Source organism: Orcinus orca, chromosome 6 (genome assembly GCF_937001465.1).
Source record: "Orcinus orca chromosome 6, mOrcOrc1.1, whole genome shotgun sequence".
Lineage (NCBI taxonomy): Eukaryota > Metazoa > Chordata > Mammalia > Artiodactyla > Delphinidae > Orcinus > Orcinus orca.
The window spans coordinates 111,194,716-111,219,902 of record NC_064564.1 but is presented as its reverse complement, the minus strand read 5'-3'; the positions used below and the strand labels follow the sequence as shown (position 1 = coordinate 111,219,902).

At 37.7% G+C, this 25,187-nt stretch overlaps 1 protein-coding gene across 7 annotated transcripts in view; it reads right to left on the bottom strand.

The window, feature by feature from the left end:
• The window catches only part of PBX3 (PBX homeobox 3), a 230,973-nt gene that overhangs the window by 29,150 nt on the left and 176,636 nt on the right, over positions 1-25,187 (bottom strand). For all 7 annotated transcript variants that reach the window (XM_049710708.1, XM_004269216.2, XM_033427194.2 and 4 more), the window contains 2 exons: positions 22,322-22,512; positions 15,862-15,997 (listed from right to left, as the gene is read on the bottom strand). In XM_049710708.1, the coding sequence (XP_049566665.1) occupies positions 15,862-15,997; positions 22,322-22,512 (327 nt within the window). The remainder of the gene's footprint in view (positions 1-15,861; positions 15,998-22,321; positions 22,513-25,187) is intronic.

Genomic DNA, 25,187 nt, shown 5'->3' with positions numbered 1-25,187 from the left:
CACACACTCAGAGACTTTACAGAACAGAGGGTCTGCAGCCTTCTTTTAAGACAGTGTGAAAGAATCACTTCAACAAAATAGCTGCCATTGTCCTTCAACTTGTCTCCAGTGCACCAGTTGCATACTTACAGTAGAAATCCACTTCTGCCTTCTATCTACTGCCAAAGTAACTGAAAAGGCTTTTATGGATAGCTGTAAAAGATACTGTAATTTGATAGTCATCTTTTTTTTCCTGCTCTAATTATTATTTTAACAGGCTTCTTCTTATTTTAATAGATTTTTTTAATAAGGAAATCTTACTTACAAATTTTAATTAGCTTACTGAATATTCACTGCTTTGGAATAAGTAGTTTAATGAGTAAGGAGACCTCAGACTACTAACTAGCCTGGAGTCTCTAAAGTAGCTTACGGGGAAATGATGCAGCCTTAGTGATATAAGCCCAGCCTGTACCTCACAAACCAGGACCCTGAGCCAGGGCTCCAGAGACAGAGGAATCACATTGCCTCTTGCAGGAAAAAAAGTAAAAATCGATTTTATTCCTTTTTATCAAGAACCTCTATGTAAGGGACTTCCCTGGTGGTGCAGTGGTTAAGAATCCACGTGCCAACGTAGGGGACATGGGTTTGAGCCCTGGTCCAGGAAGATCTCACATGCCACAGAGCAACTAAGCCCATGCACCACAACTACTGAGCCTGCACTCTAGAGCCCACGAGCCACAACTACTGAGCCTGTGCACCACAACTACTGAAGCCCGCGTGCCTAGAGCCCGTGCTCAACAACAAAAGAAGCCATCACAGTGAGAAACCTATGCATCACGACGAAGAGTAGCCCCCGCTCGCTGCAACTAGAGAAAGCCCGCGCGCGGCAACAAAGACCCAACGCAATCAAAAATTAATAAATGAATATTTATTAAAAAAAAAAAAAAGAACCCCTAAGAACCTCTAGCTCTCCCACTCACGGAGACTTGCGACCATTGTCAAATCACTTAACTTCTCTGAACATGTCTCTGCATCTGTGTTATATAATTTTCTCCACATTAGACTGTTATGAAAGTGGGTCTTATGCACCACTTTAAAAGCTCTAATATATGTTAGTTGGATGAATGTATGAATGTATGAATGAATCTTAATGCTGCCGATTAACCACTCTATTATTTCAGGTTCTCATCTGCTAAAAAAGAAAATCAATCTTTTCTTTACAATACACTTCAATTACAGTAGCAATGAAGAATAAGTTAACATTTTTCATTCTAAAAACACCTAGCAGGGAAAGTAGGGCCCGAGTTATTTAAATTCAAAATTGGAATCAGGAGAACAATGGAGTTTTTGTGACTCACTAACTTGAATAACCAATGAAAGTTAGCTCTATTCCGAAAAGTAAAAGCATATCAATATCTGTCCCACTGATTAAGAATATATGACAGGGACTTCTCTGGTGGTCCACTGGTAGGCTCTGCACTCTCAATGCAGGGGGCCCAGGTTCGATTCCTGGTCAGGGAACTAGATCCTGCATGCCACAACTAAAAAGAGCCCACATGCTGCAACTAAAGATCCCGCATGCCGCAACAAAGACCCCCCACGCAGCCTAAATAAAGTAAATAAATATATTTTTAAAAGAATATATGGCAATTTAAGTATGATTCTCAGTGCTTATGACATTTGAAATAATTTCTTTTTTTGTGACTTTCTACGGTGTTATGTAAAAGGGGAACTCCAGCTTACTAAATCACACTAACCCTTAAGAAATCAAAGATTTCAAATTCTAAGTTCAGTCTGCAAATCTATGTTAAGGATATTTATATTTATAATATATTAACACAAATTAACATAAGACTAAAATAAATTGTAAAATTTTCACTTACCTGTTCCTATTTATATAGTGAACCTAAAAAACCTATAATATATATTAACTTAATATGTCCAAAACCAAACTCCTGATCTTCCCCCCAAAACCTGTTCCTCCCAAATCCTTGCCCAACACACTTAATGACAACTCCATACTTCTGCTGCTCAGGCCAAAAATGTTAGAGTCATCCTATCAGTAAACCCTCAGCTGTACCTTCACAATTATCTGGAATGCAGCCACCTCCCATGGCCTCTACTACTATCATCCTGGTCCAAGCCACCATCATCTTCTGCCTGGATTATTGCAGTGGCATCATAACTAGTGTCTCTGCTTCCCCTTGCCGCCCATGGTCTATTGTCAATACAGTTACCATGGTGATCCTGTTAAAACTTAAGTCAGATCATATCACTCCTTCGTTTTCCATCTCACTTAGAGTAAAAGGCCAAGTCATTACCATGGTCTATAAGGCCCCTGTACCACTTGGACCTCACAGTCCCTTTGACTTCATTTCCTACCACATCCCCCATTTGCTCAGGTTACTTTTACCTCAGGGTCTTTGCACTTACTGTTCCCTCTGCCTGGAATGTTCTTCACCTATTAGCCACATGGCTTGATCATTCATCTTCTTCAATCTTTACCAAAAGATATTTTCTCAGGAGGGGTTTTCTTTACAACCCTATTGAAAATTACAACCTTTACCTCACTGCTCTCCTTCCCTCCTTTATTTCTCTCCATAACGCCTATCCCTTTCTAATTTATCATTTACGTACATTACCTGTTTGTATCATCCCAGGAAAATCTAAGCTCCATAAGGGCAAGTCTGTTGTTGTTATGTAAGTAAGTAACTTTTTAGTCAAACGAAAACTATATATACAAAAAAGGGACATATATCATGACTACAGGGCCTGATGAATTTCCATAAAGTGAGCACACCCATCAAATCATCATTTAGGTTGAGAAACGTTCCCCTTTGCAATCACTGTTCTCTCAAGTGAAACCACTATCCTGACTTTTAACACTAAGATTAATTTGGCCTGTTTTTGAACTTTGGAATAAATGAAATTATATGCTAAGTGCTTGACTTCTTTCACTTGGCATTACGTAATTACATATAGTCTAGTTCATTCATTCTCATTGCTACATAATATTCCAAATACATATAAATATGCCACTTTTATTTACCCATTTTCCTATTGATGGACCTTTCCATTGTTTCTAGTTTGGCTATTATACTGTTGCTAAGGATATTCTTATATATATCTTTTGGTGAGAGATGTACACAATTCTATCAGGTATGGCAGGGAGTTCAGCCTGTTAAGTTCACAGATGTCTCTTCCATCCCTAGCACAGTATCTGACACATAATAGGTATTACAATAAATTTTTTGTTAACAAATGAATGGAATTATTCTTTAAAAACTTCTCTTATTTAGATTTAATAATTCACGTATGACTTCCTAGGCTTATATATGTAGGTTTATAATGCATAAAAATTAAATTAACCTCTGTAAATCCTCCACTCAACTTAATAAATAAACTACCAAAAATACCACTAAAACTCCTTGAATATCTCTTTCTAATCCCATTCTAATTAACTATTTTTTTTATCATTCCCTTTGTTTCTTTATATTTAACCATATATATGTGTCCCCTAAATAATATGCTGTTTGCTTGGTTTTTAACTTTATGAAAATGATATACTATATATATTCTGCATTCTGAAAAATTGGCATTTTTCACTCAATATTAGAACTCACACAAATTGATGTGTGTAGCTGTTGATCATTCTTTTTTCACTGCTATATAGTAATCCATTGTAGAATTATACCACAATGGATTTATCCACTTCTCCAGTCAATAAACTGGAAAACTCGCTTATATCAAGTTTTTTGCCATTTCAAACGGTGTTACTATGAATGCTTTTACATGTCTCCTAATATACACAGACGAGAGGTTTCCTAGGGCAATTTCCTAGGGCAATTTCATCTGAAATCATGGATTGGATGATATGTGTATATTCAAATTTATAAGATAATGCCAAAAGTTTTCCAAAGTGGCTATACCAATTTACATTCCTACCAATGATATTTAAGGGTTCCTGCTGCTGTATAATATTCTTACCAACAATGTGTAGAGTTTGTATGCTCAGTCTTAGGATTTTTTGCCAAACCAGTAAATGTAAATGTTATTTTATTGTAGTTTTAAAATCACATTTTCCTGATAACTAATAAGAAGGATCTTTTCATATAATTGACCATTTATATTTCTTCTTCTATGAAATCCTTGTTTGTGTTTTTGCCTATTTTTCAAATGGGTTTTGTCTTTTTCTTATTAATTTATAGGAGTTCCCTATATATTTTACATTTTAATTCTCTTGCTTATACACTTACAAATATCTTCTTACAGTTTGTGGCCTGTCTTCACATTTTAAAAAGGTTTTATCTGAAATAATTTCAAACTTGCAAAAAAAGTTGCAAGAATAAAAATAGTGTAAAGAACATGTAAGTGTGCCCTTTACCCAGATTCACCTGTTACTAACATTTTGCCCCATTCATTTTAGCATTTTTGTGCACTCAAACACACGCACTTGCTCTGTGTGTGTGTGTATGTATGTGTTTATATATACACATATACACACATACACACACACAAACATATATAAACACACTTTCTTTTCCTGAACGATTTGAGGGTAAATTATATACACCATGGCCCCTTACCCCTAAGTAAGTCAGTGTGTGTTTCTTAGGACTAGAGATATTCTCTTATATAACCACAGTACAATTAAAAATTACAATTTACTTTAGTAAATTTAAGCCAATAATTCTTTTATGGCATTCTTCCCTCCAGGAGAGGATCCAGTCTAGGGTTGATCATTGCATTTACATGTCATTTGTCTTTTGCCTCTTTTAATCTAGAACATTTCCATGGCCTATTCTTTGACATTTGTAAAGAATACTGCTCCCTCCCCACGTTTTCTTCCTAATAGAACATTCCTCATTATGGGTTTGTCTGATGTTTTCTAGTGATTACATTCAGGTTACATTCCAGGGCAAAATACTACACACAATGTCCATTTGCCCCCCTTTGGTGATGAATCATCTAATCATTACAATCATCTAATCACCTGGTCAGGGTTTTATTCCATTTCTCCACTCTATAATTGCCTTTCTAAAAAAGTATCCCTTGCAACAAATAAAGGGCCTACGGAGAGATACTTTAAGACCATGTTCTTCATACAGATATCCTCCTAGATTTAATATCTATTGATAATTCTTTTTAAAAAAATATGAAACAACTCTTAGTGTTTTATTTATTGATTGATTGATTGATTTATGGCTGCGTTTGGTCTTCATTGCTGCACACAGGCTTTCTCTGGTTGCGTCGAACGGGGGCTATTCCTCATGCAGAGCATGGGTCTAGGCGTGTGGGCTTCAGTAGTTGTGGCATACAGGCTCAGTAGTTGGGGCACACAGGCTTAGTTGCTCTGCAGCACGTGGGATCTTCCCAGACCAGGGATCAAACCCGTGTCCTTGCATTGGCAGGAGGATTCTTAACCACTGCGCAACCAGAGAAGTCCCTCTATTGATAATTCTTGTCTGATCCAATCTTTACTAAAATGGTTGTATCATGTTGATGTTTCACAGTCTTTATTAAGTACTTTGATAAATGTCCTACCACTGAATTTATCAGCCTTTTCCTTTGTTGTTTACACATTTTGTTTTTATAAAGACTATTCTCAAACTACTAAAGATACTTCCTAACATTTTCTTCTGAAAATTCCTTACTTATTCCTAATTATTAAGTATTTTAAACAGTATTTTAAGTACTTCAAGCAATAAAGAATAAATCAAATTCGTATACTTTAAATCTAGCAAAAATAGTATTGCTCTAGTTGCCTGTTACCAGTGGGTTTCAATTTTTTTTTGCAAGGAGAGATGCTTTTACTTCCCTGCTTTGTTGTCCTTGGTAATGTTTTTCTTTTATTTTTGAATATTATTTTATTTATTTTTTTATACAGCATGTTATTAGTCATCAATTTTATACACATTGGTGTATACATGTCAATTCCAATCACCCAATTCAGCACACCACCATTCCCACCCCGCTGTGGTTTTCCCCTCTTGGTGTCCATACATTTGTTCTCTACATCTCTGTCTCAACTTCTGCTCTGCAAACATTTCATCTGTACCATTTTTCTAGGTTCCACATACATGCAATAGTATACGATATTTGTTTTTCTCTTTCTGACTTACTTCACTCTGTATGACAGTGTCTAGATCCATCCACGTCTCTACAAATGACGTAATTTCCTTCCTTTTTATGGCTGAGTAATATTCCATTGTATATATGTACCATATCTTCTTTATCCATTTGTCTGTCGATGGGCATTTGGGTTCCTTCCATGACCTGGCTATTGTAAACAGTGCTGCAATGAACACTGGGGTGCACGTGTCTTTTTGAATTACAGTTTTCTCTGGGTATATGCCCAGTAGTGGGATTGCTGGATCATATGGTAATTCTATTTTTAGTTTTTTAAGGAACTTACATACTGTTCTCCAGAGAGGCTGTATCAATTTACATTCCCATCAACATTGCAAGAGGGTTCCCTTTTCTCCACATCCTCTCCAGCATTTGTTGTTTGTAGATTTTCTGATGATGCCCATTCTAACTAGTGCGAGGTGACACCTCATTGTAGTTTTGATTTGCATTTCTCTAATAATTAGTGATGTTCAGCAGCTTTTCATGTGCTTCTCGGCCATCTATATGTCTTCTTTGGAGAAATGTCTATTTAGGTCTTTTGCCCATTTTTGGATTGGGTTGTTTGTTTCTTTAATATTGAGCTGCATGAGCTGTTTATATATATTGGAGATTAATACTTTGTCCATTGATTCATCTGCAAATATTTTCTCCTGTTCTGAGCTTGTCTTTTCATCTTCTTTATGGTTTCCTTTCTGTGAAAAGCTTTTAAGTTTCATTAGGTCCCATATGTATATTTTTGTTTTTATTTCCATTACTCTAGGAGGTAGATCAAAAAAGATCTTGCTGTAATTTATGAAGAGTGTTCTTCCTATGTTTTCCTCTAAGAGTTTTATAGTGTCTGGCCTTACATTTACGTCTCGAATCCATTTTGAGTTTATTTTTGTGTTTGGTGCTAGGGAGTGTTCTAATTTCATTCTTTTACATGTAGCTGTCCAGTTTTCCCAGCACCACTTATTGAAGAGACTGTCTTTTCTCCATTGTATATCCTTGCCTCCTTTGTCATAGATTAGTTGACCATAGGTGCGTGGGTTTATCTCTGGGCTTTATATCTTGTTCGATTGATCTATTTTTCTGTTTTTGTGCCAGTACCATATTGTCTTGATTACTGTAGCTCTGTAGTATAGTCTGAAGTCAGGGAGTCTGATTCCTCCAGCTCCATTTATTTCCCTCAAGACGGCTTAGGCTATACAGGGTCTTTTGTGTCTCCATACAAATTTTAAGATTTTTTGTTTTAGTTCCATAAAAAATGCCATTGGTAATTTGATAGGGATTGCATTGAATCTGTAGATTGCTTTGGGTAGTATAGTCATTTTCACAATGTTGATTCTTCCAATCCAAGAACATGGTATATCTCTCCATCTGTTGGTATCATCTTTAATGTCTTTCATCAGTGTCTTAGAGTTTTCTGCATACACGTCTTTTGTCTCCCTAGGTAGGTTTGTTCCTAGGTATTTTATTCTTTTTGTTGCAATGGTAAATGGGAGTGTCTCCATAATTTCTCTTTCAGATTTTTCATCATTAGTGTATAGGAATGCAAGAGATTTCAGTACATTAGTTTTGTATCCTGTAACTTTACCAAATTCATTGATTAGCTCTAGTAGTTTTCTGGTGGCATTTTTAGGATTCTCTATGTATAGTATCATGTCATCTGCAAACAGTGACAGTTTTACTTCTTCTTTTCCAATTTGGATTCCTTATATTTCTTTTTCTTCTCTGATTGCCGTAGCTAGGACTTCCAAAACTATGTTGAATAATAGTGGTGAGAATGGACATCCTTGTCTTGTTCCCAATCTTAGAGGAAATGCTTTCAGTTTTTCACCATTGAGAATGATGTTTGCTGTAAGTTTGTCATATATGGCCTTTATTATGTTGAGGTAGGTTCCCTCTATGCCCACTTTCTGGAGAGTTTTTATCATAAATGGGTGTTGAATTTTGTCAAAAGCTTCTTCTGCATCTATTGAGATGATCATGTGGTTTTTCTTCTTCAATTTGTTAATATGGAGTATCACATTGATTGATTTGCATATACTGAAGAATCCTTGCATCCCTGGGATAAATCCCACTTGATCGTGGTGTATAATCTTTTTAATGTGTTGTTGGATTCTGTTTGCTACTATTTTGTTGAGGATTTTTGCATCTATATTCATCAGTGATATTGGTCCGTAGTTTTCTTTTTTTGTAGTACCTTTGTCTGGTTTGGGTATCAGGGTGATGGTGGCCTCATACAATGAGTTTGAGAGTGTTCCTTCCTCTGCAATTATTTGGAAGAGTTTGAGAAGGATGGGTGTAAGCTCTTCTCTAAATGTTTGATAGAATTCACCTGTGAAGCCATCTGGTCCAGGACTTCTGTTTGTTGGAAGATTTTTAATCACAGTTTCAATTTCATTACTTGTGATTGGTCTGTTCCTATTTTCTATTTCTATTTTCTATTTCTTCCTGATTCAGTCTTGGCAGGTTGTGCATTTCTAAGAATTTGTCTATTTCTTCCAGGTTGTCCATTTTATTGGCATAGAGTTGCTTGTAGTAGTCTCTTAGGATGCTTTGTATTTCTGCTGTGTCTGTTGTAACTTCTCCTTTTTCATTTCTAATTTTATTGATTTGAGTCCTCTGCTTCTTTTTCTTGATGAGTCTGGCTAATGGTTTGTCAATTTTGTTTATCTTCTCAAAGAACCAGCGTTTAGTTTTATTGATTTTGCTATTGTTTTCTTTGTTTCTATTTCATTTATTTCTGCTTTGATCTTTATGATTTCTTTCCTTCTGCTAACTTTGGGTTTTGTTTGTCCTTCTTTCTCTAGTTCCTTTAGGTGTAAGGTTAGATTGTTTATTTGAGATTTTTCTTGCTTCTTGAGGTAGGCTTGTATTGCTATAAACTTCCCTCTTAGAACCGCTTTTGCTGTATCCCATAGGTTTTGGATCGTCGTGTTTTCACTGTCATTTGTCTCTAGGTAGTTTTTGATTTCCTCTTTGATTTCTTCAGTGATCTCTTGGTTATTTAGTAACGTATTGTTTAGGCTCCATGTGTTTGTGTTTTTTACGTTCTTTTCCCTGTAATTCATTTCTAATCTCATTGCATTGTGGTCAGAAAAGATGCTTAATATGATTTCAATTTTCTTAAATTTACTGAGGCTTGATTTGTGACCCAAGGTGTGATCTATCCTGGAGAATGTTCTGTGCGCACTTGAGAAGAAAGTGTAATCTGCTGTTTTTGGATGGAATGTGCTATAAATATCAATTAAACCTATCTGGTCTATTGTGTCACTTAAAGCTTCTGTTTCCTTATTTATTTTCATTTTGGATGATCTGTCCACTGGTGTGAGGTGTTAAAGTCCCCCACTATTATTGTGTTACTGTCGATTTCCTCTTTTACAGCTGTTAGCAGTTGCTTTATGTATTGAGGTGCTCCTATGTTGGGTGCATATATATTTACAATTGTTATATCTTCTTCTTGGATTGATCCCTTGATCATTATGTAGTGTCCTTCCTTGTCTCTTGTAACATTCTTTATTTTAAAGTCTATTTTATCTGATATGAGTATTGCTACTCCAGCTTTCTTTAGATTTCCATTTGCATGGAATATCTTTTTCCATTCCCTCTCTTTTAGTATGTATGTGTCTCTAGGTCTGAAGTGGGTCTCTTGCAGACAGCATATATATGGGTCTTGTTTTTGTATCCATTCAGCAAGCCTGTGTCTTTTGGTTGGAGTATTTAATCCATTCACGTTTAAGGTAATTATTGGTATGTATGTTCCTATGACTATTTTCTTAATTGTTTTGGGTTTGTTTTCGTAGGTTCTTTTCTTCTCTTGTGTTTCCCACTTAGAGAAGTTCCTTTAGCATTTGTTGTAGAGCTCGTTTGGTGGTGCTGAATTCTCTGAGCTTTGGTTTGTCTGTAAAGCTTTTGATTTCTCCATCCAATCCGAAAGAGATCCTTGCCAGGTAGAGTAATCTTGGTTGTAGGTTCTTCCCTTTCATCACTTTAAGTATATCATGCCATTCCCTTCTGGCTTGTAGAGTTTCTGCTGAGAAATCACCTGTTAACCTTATGGGAGTTCCCTTGTATGTTATTTGTCATTTTTCCCTTGCTGCTTTCAATAATTTTTCTTTGTCTTTAATTTTTGCCAAATTGATTAGTATGTGTCTCGGCGTGTTTCTCCTTGGGATTATCCTGTATGGGACTCCCTGCACTTCCTGGACTTGGGTGGCTATTTCCTTTCCAATGTTAGGGAAGTTTTCGACTATAACATCTTCCAATATTTTCTCTGGTCCTTTCTCTCTCTCTTCTCCTTCTGGGACCCCTATAATGCGAATGTTGTTGCGTTCAATGTCCCATGGGTCTCTTAGGCTGTCTTCATTTCTTTTCATTCTTTTTTCTTTATTCTGTTCCACAGCAGTGAATTCCACCATTCTGTCTTCCAGGTCACTTATCCGTTCTTCTGCCTCAATTATTCTGCTATCGATTCCTTCTAGTGTAGTTATCATTTCAGTTAGTGTATTGTTCATTTCTGTTTGTTTGTTCTTTAATTCTTCTAGGTCTTTGTTAAACATTTCTTGCATCTTCTCGATCTTTGCCTCCATTCTTTTTCCGAGGTCCTGGATCATCTTCACTATCATTATTCTGAATTCTTTTTCTGGAAGGTTGCCTATCTCCACTTCATTTAGTTGTTTTTCTGGGGTTTTATCTTGTTCCTTCATCTGGTACATAGCCCTCTGCCTTTTCATCTTGTCTATCTTTCTGTGAATGTGGTTTTTGTTCCACAGGCTGCAGGATTGTAGCTCTTCTTGCTTCTTCTGTCTGCCCTCTGGTGGATGAAGCTATCTAAGAGGCTTGTGTAAGTTTCCTGATGGGAGGGACTGGTGGTGGGTAGAGCTGACTGTTGTTCTGGTGGGCAGAGCTCAGTAAAACTTTAATCCGCTTGACTGTTGATGGGTGGGGCTAGGTACCCTCCCTGTTGGTTGTTTGGCCTGAGGCAAACCAAAACTGGAGCCTACCTGGGCTCTTTGGTGAGGCTAATGACAGACTCTGAGAGGGCTCACGCCACGGAGTACCTCCCAGAACTTCTGCTGCCAGTTTCCTTGTCCCCAAGGTGAGACACAGCCACCCCCTGCCTCTGCAGGAGACCCTCCAACACTAGCAGGTAGGTCTGGTTCAGTCTCCCCTGGGGTCACTGCTCCTTCTCCTGGGTCCCAATGCACACACTACTTCGTGTGTGCCCTCCAAGAGTGGAGTCTCTGTTTCTTCCAGTCCTGTCAAAGTCCTGCAATCAATTTCCACTAGGCTTCAAAGTCTGTTTCTCTAGGAATTCCTTCTCCCGTTGCCAGACCCCCAGGTTGGGACGCCTGACGTGGGGCTTAGAACCTTCAGTCCAGTTGGTGGACTTCTGTGGTCCAAGTGTTCTCCAGTCTGTGAGTCACAGAAGTTATGGGATTTGATTTTACTGTGATTGCACCCCTCCTACCATCTCATTATGGCTCCTCCTTTGTCTTTGGATGTGGGGTATCTTTTTTGGTGAGTTGCAGTGTCTTCCTGTCAATGATTGTCCAGCAGCTAGCTGTGATTCTGGTGTTCTCGCAAGAGGGAGTGAGAGCACATCCTTATACTCCACCATCTTGGTTCCTCTCGAGGTTTCAATATTTTAAAGTTAGCTTTGTATAGGAACAACTTTTTTTTTTTAATTATTCTTTTTCTCAGCAGTTTCTTTTTTTAAAAAATAAATTTATTTATTTATTTTTGGCTGCAGTGCGTCTCCGCTGCATGCAGACTTTCTCTAGTAGTGGTGAGCAGGGGCTGTTCTTCGTTGCGGTGCGCAGGCTTCTCATTGCAGTGGCTTCTCTTGTTGCGGAGCATGGGCTCTAGGCACGTGGGCTTCAGTAGTTGTGGCACGTGGGCTCAGTAGTTGTGGCTCGTGGGATCTAGAGGGCAGGCTCAGTAGTCGTGTAGCACAGGCTTAGTTGCTCCGCAGCATGTGGGATCTTCCTGGACCAGGGCTCGAACCTGTGTCCCCTGCTTTCGCAGGTGGATTCTTAACCACTGCGCCACCAGGGAAGTCCCATGAACAACTTCTGAATTCTAAATTTTATTGTATTTTAGTATGATGTATATTTAAAACACTGCTTTTTCTATTTAGAAATTAGTTCACCTGTCAGGTCTGGAATATTCTCTGCTTTCACTTCTAAACAACTTAAACAAAAGGATACTAATTAAAGGGGGGAAAGGGGTAGTGGTGGTGGTGGTGGGATGAACTGGGAGATTGGGATTTACATATATACACCAATATGTATAAAATGGATAACTAATAAGAGCCTGCTGTAGAAAAATAATAAAATAAAATTCAAATCAATAAATAAAATTAAAAAGCAAAAAAAAGATACTAATTTAAAAGGCTAGCAACTGGACTTCCCTGGAGGTCCAGTGGTTAGGACTCTGCACTTCCACTGCAGGGGGCACAGGTTCGATCCCTGGTCAGGGAACTGAGACCCCGCATGCTGCACAGTGTGGCAAAAAATAAAAAAGGCTAGCAACTGATGTCTTCAATAGTGAAAATTTTCACTATTGCTTTCATGTCAGAGATGTGGGGGAAAAGGGAATGGTTGAGTGGAAATAACATTTTTAAGCATTAAAAAGGTACAAAGGAGAGGAAATTGTCACAATTTACATTGAATCTTCCACTGATTGCTGAAATTCTCCACTTGAAAAGCTGATCTGGGAGAAAAGAAGGTCATAAAGTCTGCTTTTTAGACAGAGAAATATGTCTATGTCTATATTATTTCTATCTCAAGCAATTACTAAAATATTTCCAAAACGAACAAAGCTATTTTTCTATAGAAAACCAGTGAAATGAACATACTAATTAACTATTTTTTAAAAATCTGTAAATGGGATCCTAGCCAATTTTAGAAGTACAGCAAAGCCTCCCTAGTTCAGAATAGTCAGAAGGAAACTTCTCTCACTCATTACACAAGCATGTGTTAAGAAATCCTACTTCACACACACAAGATGCTAGTACACCCAGTGAAAAACTAGGATTATATTGATTTTCAAAAAATGTATATAATCTGTGTTATTCTCCAATGGTGAATATGTTATAGAAGTAAAAAAGAAAAGCAAGAAAAGGAGCGGAAGCATGAAACACCTTAGTTTAAACTGGACCCACAAATATCTGAGTTCTAAGTCAGAGAGCTCTTGTGAGAGGAGGAAAACTAGACTTGGCATCATCAGCTGGTGTTCAGTACAAGCCCAATGCTTTCACTAATGTTCAGGGGAAATGCTCACACCAGAAAACATCCACTTGAAGTGAATATACTTTAAATTTCATCTTCCCTATCTGACCCAGCATATTATACTGTTCCTTAGTATTTCAAGTGGCAGTGAGTACTACATAGCCCAGATAGTGATTTTTTTTTCTGATCTATGGTTTTTGTATTAATTGAAGTATAGTTGATTTATATGTTCTTTTTCAGATTCTTTTCCATTATAGGTTATTACAAGATATTTAATATAGTTCCCAGTTCTATACAGTAGTAGGTGCTTGTGGTAGTAATGTTTTATATAGTATATGTCTTCATAAACTGGTAGCCCAAATCAATTATATTCCATTTCGAACTGAGCAAAAGGAATCAAGGCATGCCACTATATCATAAGGGAGTGACAATAACTATTAAATGAAATCTTAATTATAAATCTAAGATTGCTCTGGAGGTTCTATGGAAAGTAATGCCAAAATAAGAGCTAAAAATTTTCTCAAACCCAGACCATATTCCCTTAAATAACAATGACTTAAAATACTGATATGATGCAGCTACTATGGAAAACATTGTGGAGGTTCCTCAGAAAACTAAAAATAGAATTACCATATGATCCAGCAATCCCACTCCTGGGCATATACACAGACAAAACCATAATTCAAAAATATACACACACCCCTATGTTCACAGCAGCACTATTCACAATAGCCAAAACATGGAAATCACCTAAATGTCCATTGACGAATGAATAGAGAAGATGTGCTACATATATACAATGGAATACTACTCAGTCATAAAAAAGAATGAAATAATTCCATTTGCAGCAATGTGGATGCAACTAGAGATTATCATACTAAGTGAAGTAAGTCAGAAAGAGAAAGACAGGGACTTCCCTGGTGGTCCAGTGGCTAAGACTCTGCACTCCCAATGCAGGGGGCCCCGGGCTCGAGCCCTGGTCAGGGAACTAGAGCCCACATGCTGCAACTAAGAGTTCATGTGCTGCAACTAAAAGATCCCGAGTACCACAACGAAGACCCTGCCTGTGGCAACGAAGATCCCGAGTGCCGCCAGGAAGACCCGGTGCAGCCAAATAAATAAATAAATACTGAAAAAAAAAAAGAAAGAAAGAAAGAAAGAAAGAAAGACAAATACCATATGATATCACTTATATGTGGGATCTAAAATATGGCACAAATGAACCTATCTACAAAACAGAAAGAGACTCACAGACACAGTGAACAGACTTGTGGTTGCCAAGGAGGAGGTGGGTGGGGGAGAGAAGGACTGGGAGTTTGGGATTAGCAGATGTCAACTATTATATATAGCATGGATAAACAGCAAGGTCCTACTATATAGCACAGGGAACTATATTCAATATCCTGTGATAAACCATAATGGAAAAGAATATAAAAAAAAGAACGTCTGTGTATACCTGAGTTAGTTTGCTGTAAAGCAGAGACTGGCACAACATTGTAAATCAACTATACTTCAATAAAAATAAATAAATTAAAATAAAATTAAAATAAAATACTGATATGAAACTTTCACTGGAATGTGAAGGGGATCTTTAGAATCTTGAACTTCAAATATATAGGAGTATTTATTTAGAGGCTACTTTAAAATTTATGTCATGTGACCTCTAGGGACCACTGAAATTTCTGGAAAGGGTCAGCTTTTCCTTAAGTGCCACTCCAAGAACTGGTTGGTGACTACCACATTTGCATGCTATGAAGAAATGTTATTCAAATGACAATCTATAAACAACAATATGAGTATTAAATAAATTATATTTTAGAGCTAATTCCAATAGGATATATTTATATTTTAAGGAGGTACAGTTGCTTGTTTAATTATTTGTTTCCAACCCTCAATCTAAAATACAAGTCTATCTGCCTAAAACTAAGTGTATTTTTGTTAGAAGATGACAGCTAACTTCAGGGGCACAATTTATTACAAACAGACATTTAAAACAACAAAAACAAAAAAAGTGGGGATAGGCATGAACTTAATTCTTCTATTTAATGGATAACAAGAAAGCAAAGAAATCTTTGAGACCCAAATATCATAGCATGGTTTTCAGGAAAGGACTTGGTGAATTCCTCAAACTTTCACCATAGGGCTATATTAAATTTCCTTTTGGCAACAAATAAATTGCTTTCTCACTGGTGGAAGCTTAGACCAGTCATCTAAATCAGGAAAGCAGAACTACATGCCATACTGAAGAGTCACGTAAGTGTAAAACCACGTCTCTCCCCATGGCATGTTTATGTTTTTTCTATAGATTTCCACTAGGGCAGCAGGTGATTATCTAGACTCCTTGACATTTAGGATTAAAAGAAATTATCTAAGCTTTAAAAGCTCGCATAAAAATGTGGAAATATCTATATTTTCTTTATATCTCCTTTGATGATGAAACATTTGGATATGAAATTTGATAAGAATGCCCTGAAGAGGAAATAGGGTTCCTATAATCAACGGGGAAACAAGACAGACCCATGGAGTCCTGTTGCACCTGTGACACTGTGATGCTGCATTTCTTGGCCAGCTCCTCTTTGGCTTCTTCACTGGGGTAGGGGTTGCTGAGGTGTGAGTAAAAGTATTCATTCAAGATTTCTGTGGCCTGTTTACTGAAGTTACGCCTTTTTCGTCTATGAAAGAACCAAAAAGAGAATTGTCGTTATAATCAACATTAACCAAAGAGGGATGTACTACTTAGGATCACACAAAAAAGTTCGCTTTCTGTTTTTAAACATTCTTAGGGTGTAATTAATCACCATGATGTTGTAAATTATACTCTTTGCATCCTCCAAAGAACTATCCAACTCACGTGAAGATGTAGGATAACTAAGAAAAATACTAGAATGTGAAGCACAATTAACTTCATCCTTTAGTTTGTTCAACAAATACTTATTGAGGATCTAATGTGTTCTAGATACTCAGTGAGGATCCAGTTGGAACAAAACAGAGAAGGTCTATTAGGGAGCTCACAGGGGATTAGAGGGTTAAGAGAGAGAGTAGAGAGTTAGGGGAAAGAAAAACATTAGACAAGCAACACAGAAATTAATAATTATAAATTACAGTAACTATGTCCAGTATCATGAAGGAAAAGTATAATGTATAATGAAAGTGTCTAAGAAGGAAACCTAACACAGATTATGGAGTCAGGAAAGGTTTCCTTGGAAGAGTGACATTTAATCTGAGGCCTGGAGAATGTGTATAACTTAGTCAGACAAAGAGTAGAAGGAAGAGGAATGAGCAGAGGGAATGGTCTTCAAACAGGAAAAAAGCTCGGAAAGTCCAAAGTGCTAGAGGAGGCTGGAGCACAGTAAAAACAGGGAATATGTGAGATGAGTCTGGAAGGATGGACAAGGGCCAGATTACACAGGCTTAGTGGACCCCATATGGATTTCTGAATTTTATTTTAAGTGCAATCGGAAGTATTAAAGGTTTTAAGTTTTACATTTTAAAAAGATTATTTTGACTACTGAGAATAGCTGAAGGAGGGGATGAAAGGAAATGTAGAGATATTTAAGGAGACAACTACAGTGGTCAAACTGAGAGATGATGGTAACTTGGCATAGGGAGAGAATAATGGAAATAAAAAGATTCAAGGTCAATTTGAAAGGCAAAAGCAATAGGACTTGATAATAAATTGGATGGGGGGTGGGTGGGTGGGGAAGACAGAGAAGGAAGGTAAGGAAAAAAAAATACATCAAGGATTTCTGGATTTTTCTGCTTCAGCCAACTGCCTGGACTGAGGTATGGTTTGCTTAACAGGGAAAGAGTAGGGGAGGACAAATTCTTTGTTTTTACTGGGAGGGGGTGGCAGAATGTCAGAAGATCAAGTATTTGTTGACAATTTATTTCAAATAGCAAAAATGTCATTTACATTTGGGTTTTATTTTGAAGATTTTAAAGAATTCCAGCCTGAAAATTAGCATTTGTCAGATTTCACTTTAAATTAAATTCTCCAGTAACTGGAAAACACTTTCCCCAAACAATTTTCTTAATATTGCCTTACAAATAATCTTAATGATCTTAATTGTGATATCCTATACTCAGGAAAGACAGCGTCAGTAGGCAGTTGTAAATGTGTATACCCTATGAGATTCTTCTAGTTAAAATGATGTCACTAATGTGGCAGGTTAAGTATGTGATCTATGTTTCAACATTCAGGGAGAGTCAAGGGAGCAAGAAATCTCGGTCTGATCAAAACATCTCAAGTTATGAGCCCTGAAACTTCTTAATTTCAATAATTTTTTGGAAGGTTAAACCATTGTTTCCTGAGGGATGAAGAATAGATTCAGGATCTATTTGGGAATTAAAATCAACAGGATTTGATGATGAACTGGATGGGGGAGGTGGTGAGGGAAGACAGATGAAAGAGAAGTACACCAAGAATAGCAATCAGCATTTTTGCAGGAGTCAGGCATTGCTTGACAAGAAAAACAAAGCCCTGACCTGGGGCACTTTGAAAAGGCACAGTCTGATGAGTGGGTAGCTGGGTGAATAGGATGGAAAAGGTCTAGAATAGATACTGAAACTGTCAAACTTACAGATAATTACCTGGCCCACAGATAATGTTTGTTGAGACAACACAATAATGAGCATAAAAATCTAAGTTTCTGGCTTCTTATGAAAAATTGGAAGATCAGCCACACCAGGCCCACATCATCAGAAGGCAACCATAGGCTAAAGCTAAGTGATGGCTGTCCCCTCAGATATGTACCCGTCTGCTCTAATCCTCACTGCCCCTCATCCAGCCACTCCCCTCAATTCCGTTATATGTAAGTATGTGAGCTTGTGACTCAGTCTAAAACATGAAATCCAGCAGCAAGACCGGGTACAGTGGAGCAGATCACACAAGGGCATTTCTTTGGAAAATGAGGACTTACAAAAGGGGGAATGAGCAGAAACATATTGGGAAAGCAGAAATAAGTTTGGCTCATTTATCGACTTTACCTAGGAGTGGTTTTAGAAAACATCAAAAAACCTCAGAGAACAAATTTATGGGCGGAACAGAATACCTTACCCCAGGCAGTCTGGCTGCATCCAAACTACAGCACTTCTACTAGAAGAGTAGAGGGACCTACACAAATTTATTCCTAACTGTTCTGTACCGGTACATACTTCGGCTTGTCCAATTACCAAGAAAATGTGAGTATGGCTTTACAAAAAGCCAGAGAGAGCAAGGGAATCATATATCTGAATGAGCATGTTTGCCTAGAGCAGAAAAACCGTGCCTTCTCAGTGTAGAGGGCTTGCTAAGAGGCACTACAAGAATAGATGGAAGCAAAACTCAGTATTTGCATTCACTTGAAGGCATAAGAGAGAACTCGGTCTAATACTTCATTTATTTTTTAGAAAAACATTCTGTAGAAAATGCCCATTAAGCATTTCCCCTAAGTTTCATTCCCCCCAGGGTTCACCACACTCTAAATGGCTATGCCTCAGGCCAGTGTGCAGTGGTGCATCAGTCCTAGGGCTGTGTCCCATCAGCATCACAACATTACTGATGGCAGTCTCTGTGGGAGAAGGGGCTCTGCTCCAAGCTCTGCCACCATCTCACTCTGGCTCTGCTCACTCTGGCTTGTTAACTTACTTTCTCTTCTTGGAAGAAAAATAAATCATTTAGGTGTATACATTATGAATGCAGTTATGTTTAAAAAAAAAAGAGCATGCATGTTGATAAGAATGGGAAAGTATCCGCAGAAATAAGGATAGCAATTGTGTTAGAAAAGATTCCTTTCTGAAGAAAGTACTTTTAAATATCTTTGTTATGTAATGCTTTTAATTAAAATGCTCAACGTTGACAATTTAAAAATGTTTTTTGTTTTCTGATGCTACTTCCTTAACTCTTTGAGCTATTATAAGTAGTAAGTGGAAATATTCATTCATCTGGTTAGTCAACAAATTATTTTTCTGCAGCCTACTATGTGTAAGACACTTGCTGGAATTGTGGGGAATCTAAACGTGTAAGACTTGGTTGGCCATTGCTTTCAATGACGATGTGACTTACTCGGGAAGAGAAGAAATGATCCTGAAAAACTGCAATAAAGGCAGTCTGCATGAAGTTCGGTCTGGAAAATTGTATAAACATAGTATCAGTGTTTAAGAGACGGCAAGGATGAGTCCAGTGGAGTGCTTAAAGTTGGCTTCCTAAAAAGGGAGCATTTAGGCCAGGCCTGAAAGGCTGAGCAAGGTCTCACTAATGCAACCAACATGAGCACCAGCTCTGTTCCAGGCTCCGTGCTACACACCCTCACAGATGACAATTCATTACTGGTGACCAAGTTGGGGAAATGGTTGGGAGAACAGGGTTTGCTGTGGAAGGCTGGAGGTGGAGGTTGAGGGGTGGTGGTGGAAGAGGTGGTTAGGCAGAAGAGAAGAATTCTCGCCAGAGGAGACATATGACACCAAGAGGTATCGCATTTTGGATTAAACACAGGAAAGAACAATTTAGTGATATATTAAGAGCACTAAAAATGTTCACATTTTGATCTAATAATACCATTTCTGAGAATTAATCCTTAGGAAATAATTCTAAAGATCAAAAAGGTTGAATGCATAAAGATTTTCACTGGAAGACTAATTCCAATAAAAATCTGTCTAAAATAGTACCTTCCCTCCATCATTTTCTCTCCCTTTACCTTGCTTTTATTTTTCCTCATGGCACTTACCATTCTATCACATTTCATTACATTATTGAACAGAATACTACAGCATATTTGTTTACTTGTTTATTGTCTGTTTCCCCAAGTAGAATGTAAACTCAATTGGGGCGAGTATGTTAACCTATCCTGTTTACCTTTATAGCCTCAGCACAAATAAATATTTGTAGAAGGAAAGAAGAAAGGAATTGGAAGGAAGGAAGAAGTTATCATGGAAATTAATAGGGACAACTAAATGCTCAAAAATGAAGAAATGGCTAAGTTAATTATTTATCATATATCCATCTGGTAGACTTCAGCAATTAACATTTAAAATAGGAGTTTATACTATATGAAAAATGTTTACCTATTCATGGTAAATTTTTTTGTTTTCTTGCAGTTCGCGGGCCTCTCACTGTTGTGGCCTCTCCCATTGCAGAGCACATGCTCCGAACGCGCAGGCTCAGCGGCCATGGCTCACGGGCCCAGCCGCTCCGCGGCATGTGGGATCCTCCGGGACCGGGGCACGAACCCGTGTCCCCTGCAGCGGCAGGCGGACTCTCAACCACTGCGCCACCAGGGAAGCCCCATGGTAAATTTTTTAAAAAGCAAACCAAATTATGCATATTGTACCATCACAAAGAACATTTAAAAAAAAAAAAAGTACCACAAACCAGAAAGAAATATACTAAAACGTTCACAGTGACTTTTTTTTTCCATTGGGTAGTAAAAAAGTGATTGTCTTTTATCCCTCGTCCTTCTTTCTATTCTATACATTTTACAACGTTTCCATAGTGACCTTGGTTAAATAGGAAAAATATAAAATAAAACTTAAATCTTAACAACAACAAAAAAGTAATTTGGGCGGGGGCAGGTCACATAAGGCCTCAAATGCCAGGTTAAGTAGTGTGCATGTGAGTTACCCAGCATTGAAAAGCTGATATGGGGTTCCCTGGTGGTGCAGTGGCTGAGAGTCCGCCTGCCGATGCAGGAGACGCGGGTTCGTGCCCCGGTCCGGAAGGATCCCACATGCCGCAGAGCGGCTGGGCCCGTGAGCCATGGCCGCTGAGCCTGCGCGTCCGGAGCCTGTGCCCCGCAACGGGAGGGTCCGCAACAGTGAGAGGCCCGCTTACCGCAAAAAAAAAAAAAGAAAAGCTGCTATGGTTTTTAAGTAAAGCAATTAGGGCATCATAAGAGGGCCATGGAGGATGAGTGGGAGAAGAGTAAGACTGGAAGCAGGGAGAATAGTGGGAAGTTACTGTGGTAGTCTAGGTACAAAAGGATGAACATGAACTGAGCAGTGCAAGTATGGAAGGAAAAAAAGAGCTAGAACGAGAAATGTTGAAAACAAAGCACTGGTGAGTTCTAATGACTAATTCAGTACGGAAGAAGGAGGAACCAAAGGCGATACGGGGCTTGGCTTAACCAGGAGAACGGGAGTATAATCAGGTGGCATATGTTTCCTTATTCGGCTCTAAGGAAGAGCTCTGGCATGAAGATTGTTCCTCACATCTTGTTTTCCAGTTGAGATGCTAACCTATTTTCTTTAATATTGTAAAATTTGGACGATAATCATCACCTCTGTGAGATTCCAAGGGAGAGAAAACAAAATAGAAACCCCTTTCCACCGTTGAAGATTGATTGCAAGCTTTAGCAATGCCCAAGAGGCATCTCTGCAGAGGCAGCATATAGTAGGAACTTGACAGTTCCTCTGTTATGTCACCTAGTAGGTCTAACACACCATATACAATTTATTACCTAATTCCTGTGAAACTTGGTGACAGCTTCAGATAAAAGGGAAATATGTATCCTGAGAGGGGAAACTCACAGGCTTTCTTCTTGATTTGGAAAAACAGAGTTTGGGGTTTTGTGGTAACTATAATACCACTTCCTTCTTAGGAATATCAGTATCTCCAAGTACTTTTTTTCTAATATGCACAAGCAACGTAACATCAGGAAGTTCTTAGAAAACAAACCTGCATTAAAACAAAGTTACATACTGAACATTATCCTTAAATATACGTTTTAGCATCAGAACTGAAAGAAAGGCTATGTATTACTAAGTCATTAGTAGTGGCACTAATCCTATTTGTTTCCTGAGTCACCAAATTGGCAGCTAATAGCACTACCACCCCCAGACAAGAAGAGGCTTGACAGTGCAGGCACCATGAGGTGAATTACCTGTCCAATGTAGAGAAGAGCTCTTATAGCCAAATTAAAGAAGAATCTAAGACCAATTGGCCAGGATTACAGAAAATAATACACAAAGAGTGAAAATAAAAATTTTAAAAAGCCATGCAATAGATTTGTGGCCTCACATACCTGGCATCAAGGAACCTTGATCTTAAAATCATAACTGCTTCACAAGTGCTTTGTTTGAGCTGCATCTGAATGGAACTAAATTTTCGATGGATGATGCCCACCATTCTTTCAATCTCTTTTGGGGAAATGGGACGTGTTCTACTCTGCTCTCGGAGAAGGTTCATCACGTGTGTAGTGAATTCATTACATGCCTGTAAGGGGAAAAAAATCACTCCTTAGGAATCTGGTATTTTGTATTATCACACCCAGACATTACCTCATCTGAATTTCTACCTCATTTGCAGTTGCCAATGGCATTATGCAGTAGGTAGGGTAAAATGAAAACTAAGACACTTGTGAAATGGCAGTGATAGTTAGATGGGGCGCAAGAATTCTGAAACTATGAATGGCCAGGCATGCAAGGGAAGCACAGCACTCAACTGCCCTTCCCACCACCCTTGTCCCTGTTCCAAGATGAGGTTTTCCCACTGGAGGATGCTCTCTACCAACTGCTATATGTAAGTACAAATATATGTTAATTGTTAATACTAAGTACCTCCTATTTTCTTTGGGGTTTTACATTTATTCCACAAATGTCTACTGAAACACTATGAAGTTCAAACTCCTCCAAGAGCGATTAAGGACACATAAATGAGCAAGATGTGGACCTGACTTTCAGTGCAATAAAATATATAAAAAACGAATTCTTAAACAAAGCAGACCATGTAAAGTATCACAGGAAAATATGAGTAAGTGCTTCCTAAGTTCCAAGGAGGAAATATTCTCATCTGGAAGCAGAGATCACTTCATGGGAAAAGTGACATTAGGGCTTTAAAGGATGGGTAAGATTTTTGAAAGGTGGAATAAAGGTGGAAATCAAGAGGAATTTCAGGCACAAGAAAATATCCTGGAAATCATGGTATATAGCAAGTCCACAGGGACAGAGAGAATATGTAAAGGAGAAGAGGGAATTCAGATTTGCACTAGCATGTAAAGGGCCTCTGATACCATGCCAATGTCCTAGTATAATTTAGCTGTGGTGTGGGCCTTATTTGTGGATATATGCCATTCCTAAAACATGGGTAAAGCAGCTCAGCTCCTCAGGGGAGGGGCAGCAGGAAAATAAGGATCAGATTTGGGTCTCAAACTTTTTAGTTAACAATCCTCAGTCCCTGTCTCTTTCAGCCCACCTATATTTAGATCTATAAAACCACATAACTGGGCCTACAAAGAAATCCAGTATTGCCTTGGTAAATAAAGCATCTGTCTGTATCTCTGGATAAAAAGAACATCTTCTGGCATTTTTGTTTAAAAAAAAAGACAGGAGATTCTGCACCTTACTGCACAGATGCCTCTAGTAGGGTGAGCAGACAGAACAATCATTGATCATGGCAAGATGCATTCTGAAGATATAATAATGTCCACTTCCCTACAGATATCCCGAACATACAGCACATGATGGTTTTTCTAACTGCTCATTAGAGAACTAACTAACCTTTTAAGTACACTGGCTGTTTCAGTTACTTTAAGCTTTTATGGAGCTTTTATATAAATATTTCTAAGGTGAGGTAAAATGAGTCTGGCTTACCAAAGTTTTTTTTAAAATATGTTTAAGTCTTAAGAATTTTAAAGTTCCTTATGAGTGGTGACTCTGGGGTTCTTCAGAGTATAGATTTGTGCAACACACACAGTATGCATCCAATAAACATCTATGGCTTGGTGGGGTTTTGTATTATAATTCAAGAGTAATGTTGATTAATATCTGTAAATACATTATCCCTGAACCTTTGTAAGTGAAGGATTTTTAACCTGCAGTCCATGGATAGGTTTAGAATGTCCATGACTCCATGAAATCTTATTCAAGTTGTGTGCACATCTGTCTTTCCCGAGGAGACAATCTGTGGGGTTTTTGTTTGTTTTCGTTTCAGATTCTCAGCCAGTCTATAATTTTAAAAGGCTAAGAATTACTGTCCTAGGTTATGGCACAGTAAAACATTAAGGAACTTTGCAGCTCTAAAATCGGAAGTTCTTTCCATCTTTAAGGAAACCATAATAAAGAAAAAAGTAAATTTAAGATTTTCCCCACTATATTGTCAACTTAAACTATTTTGTGCCAAGCTGAAAATAGGTGGTCACCCTGTCAAGAAATATATGTACAGATCTTTTTTTCTTGTACAATACTTTCCCTAAAGAGATGTTCATATAATTTCAAATTACATAATTTAATAAACACTAGCCCTCAGTTTTCTTATTAGTAAAATGAAGGAAAGTAAACTAGAACAGCAAACTGGAATCAGCAAGTTCTGATAGACACTTCTACAGCTAATTCCAAAAAATGTTAATACAGTATGTTTGGGAAATATGGGGCTAACCAAAATTTTAAATGCTTTTTTTTTTTTTGAGGGGTGTGGGGGCAGGATTCCTCAGTACTTCCAGTATGCCAATATGCATCATAAATCTTCAAAGGAGAATGGTATATCCAACTTTTCCCAAATAAATTTGGTCACAAAACCTCTTTTCTCTAGAGCAGTGCTGTCTAAAAGAAATACATTGTGAGCCACATATGAAAAAAAATATGGGGGGTCATTTAATGTTTTTTCTACTGCACTGATTATTTTCTGAATGTGTTTTATTTTTCTCATATGAAATGTAAAATTTTTCTAGTAGCCACATTAAAAAATAAGAATCAGGTGAAATTAATTTTAACATATTTTATTTAACCCAATATATGAAAAATATTAACATTTCAACACATAATCAAGATCTTTAGATAACTGTTAATGAGATATGTTACATTCTTTTTTTCATACACTTTGAAAACCAGTATATATTTACATTTACAGCACATCTCGGTCCAGATTAGCTAGATTTCAAGGGCTCAATAGCT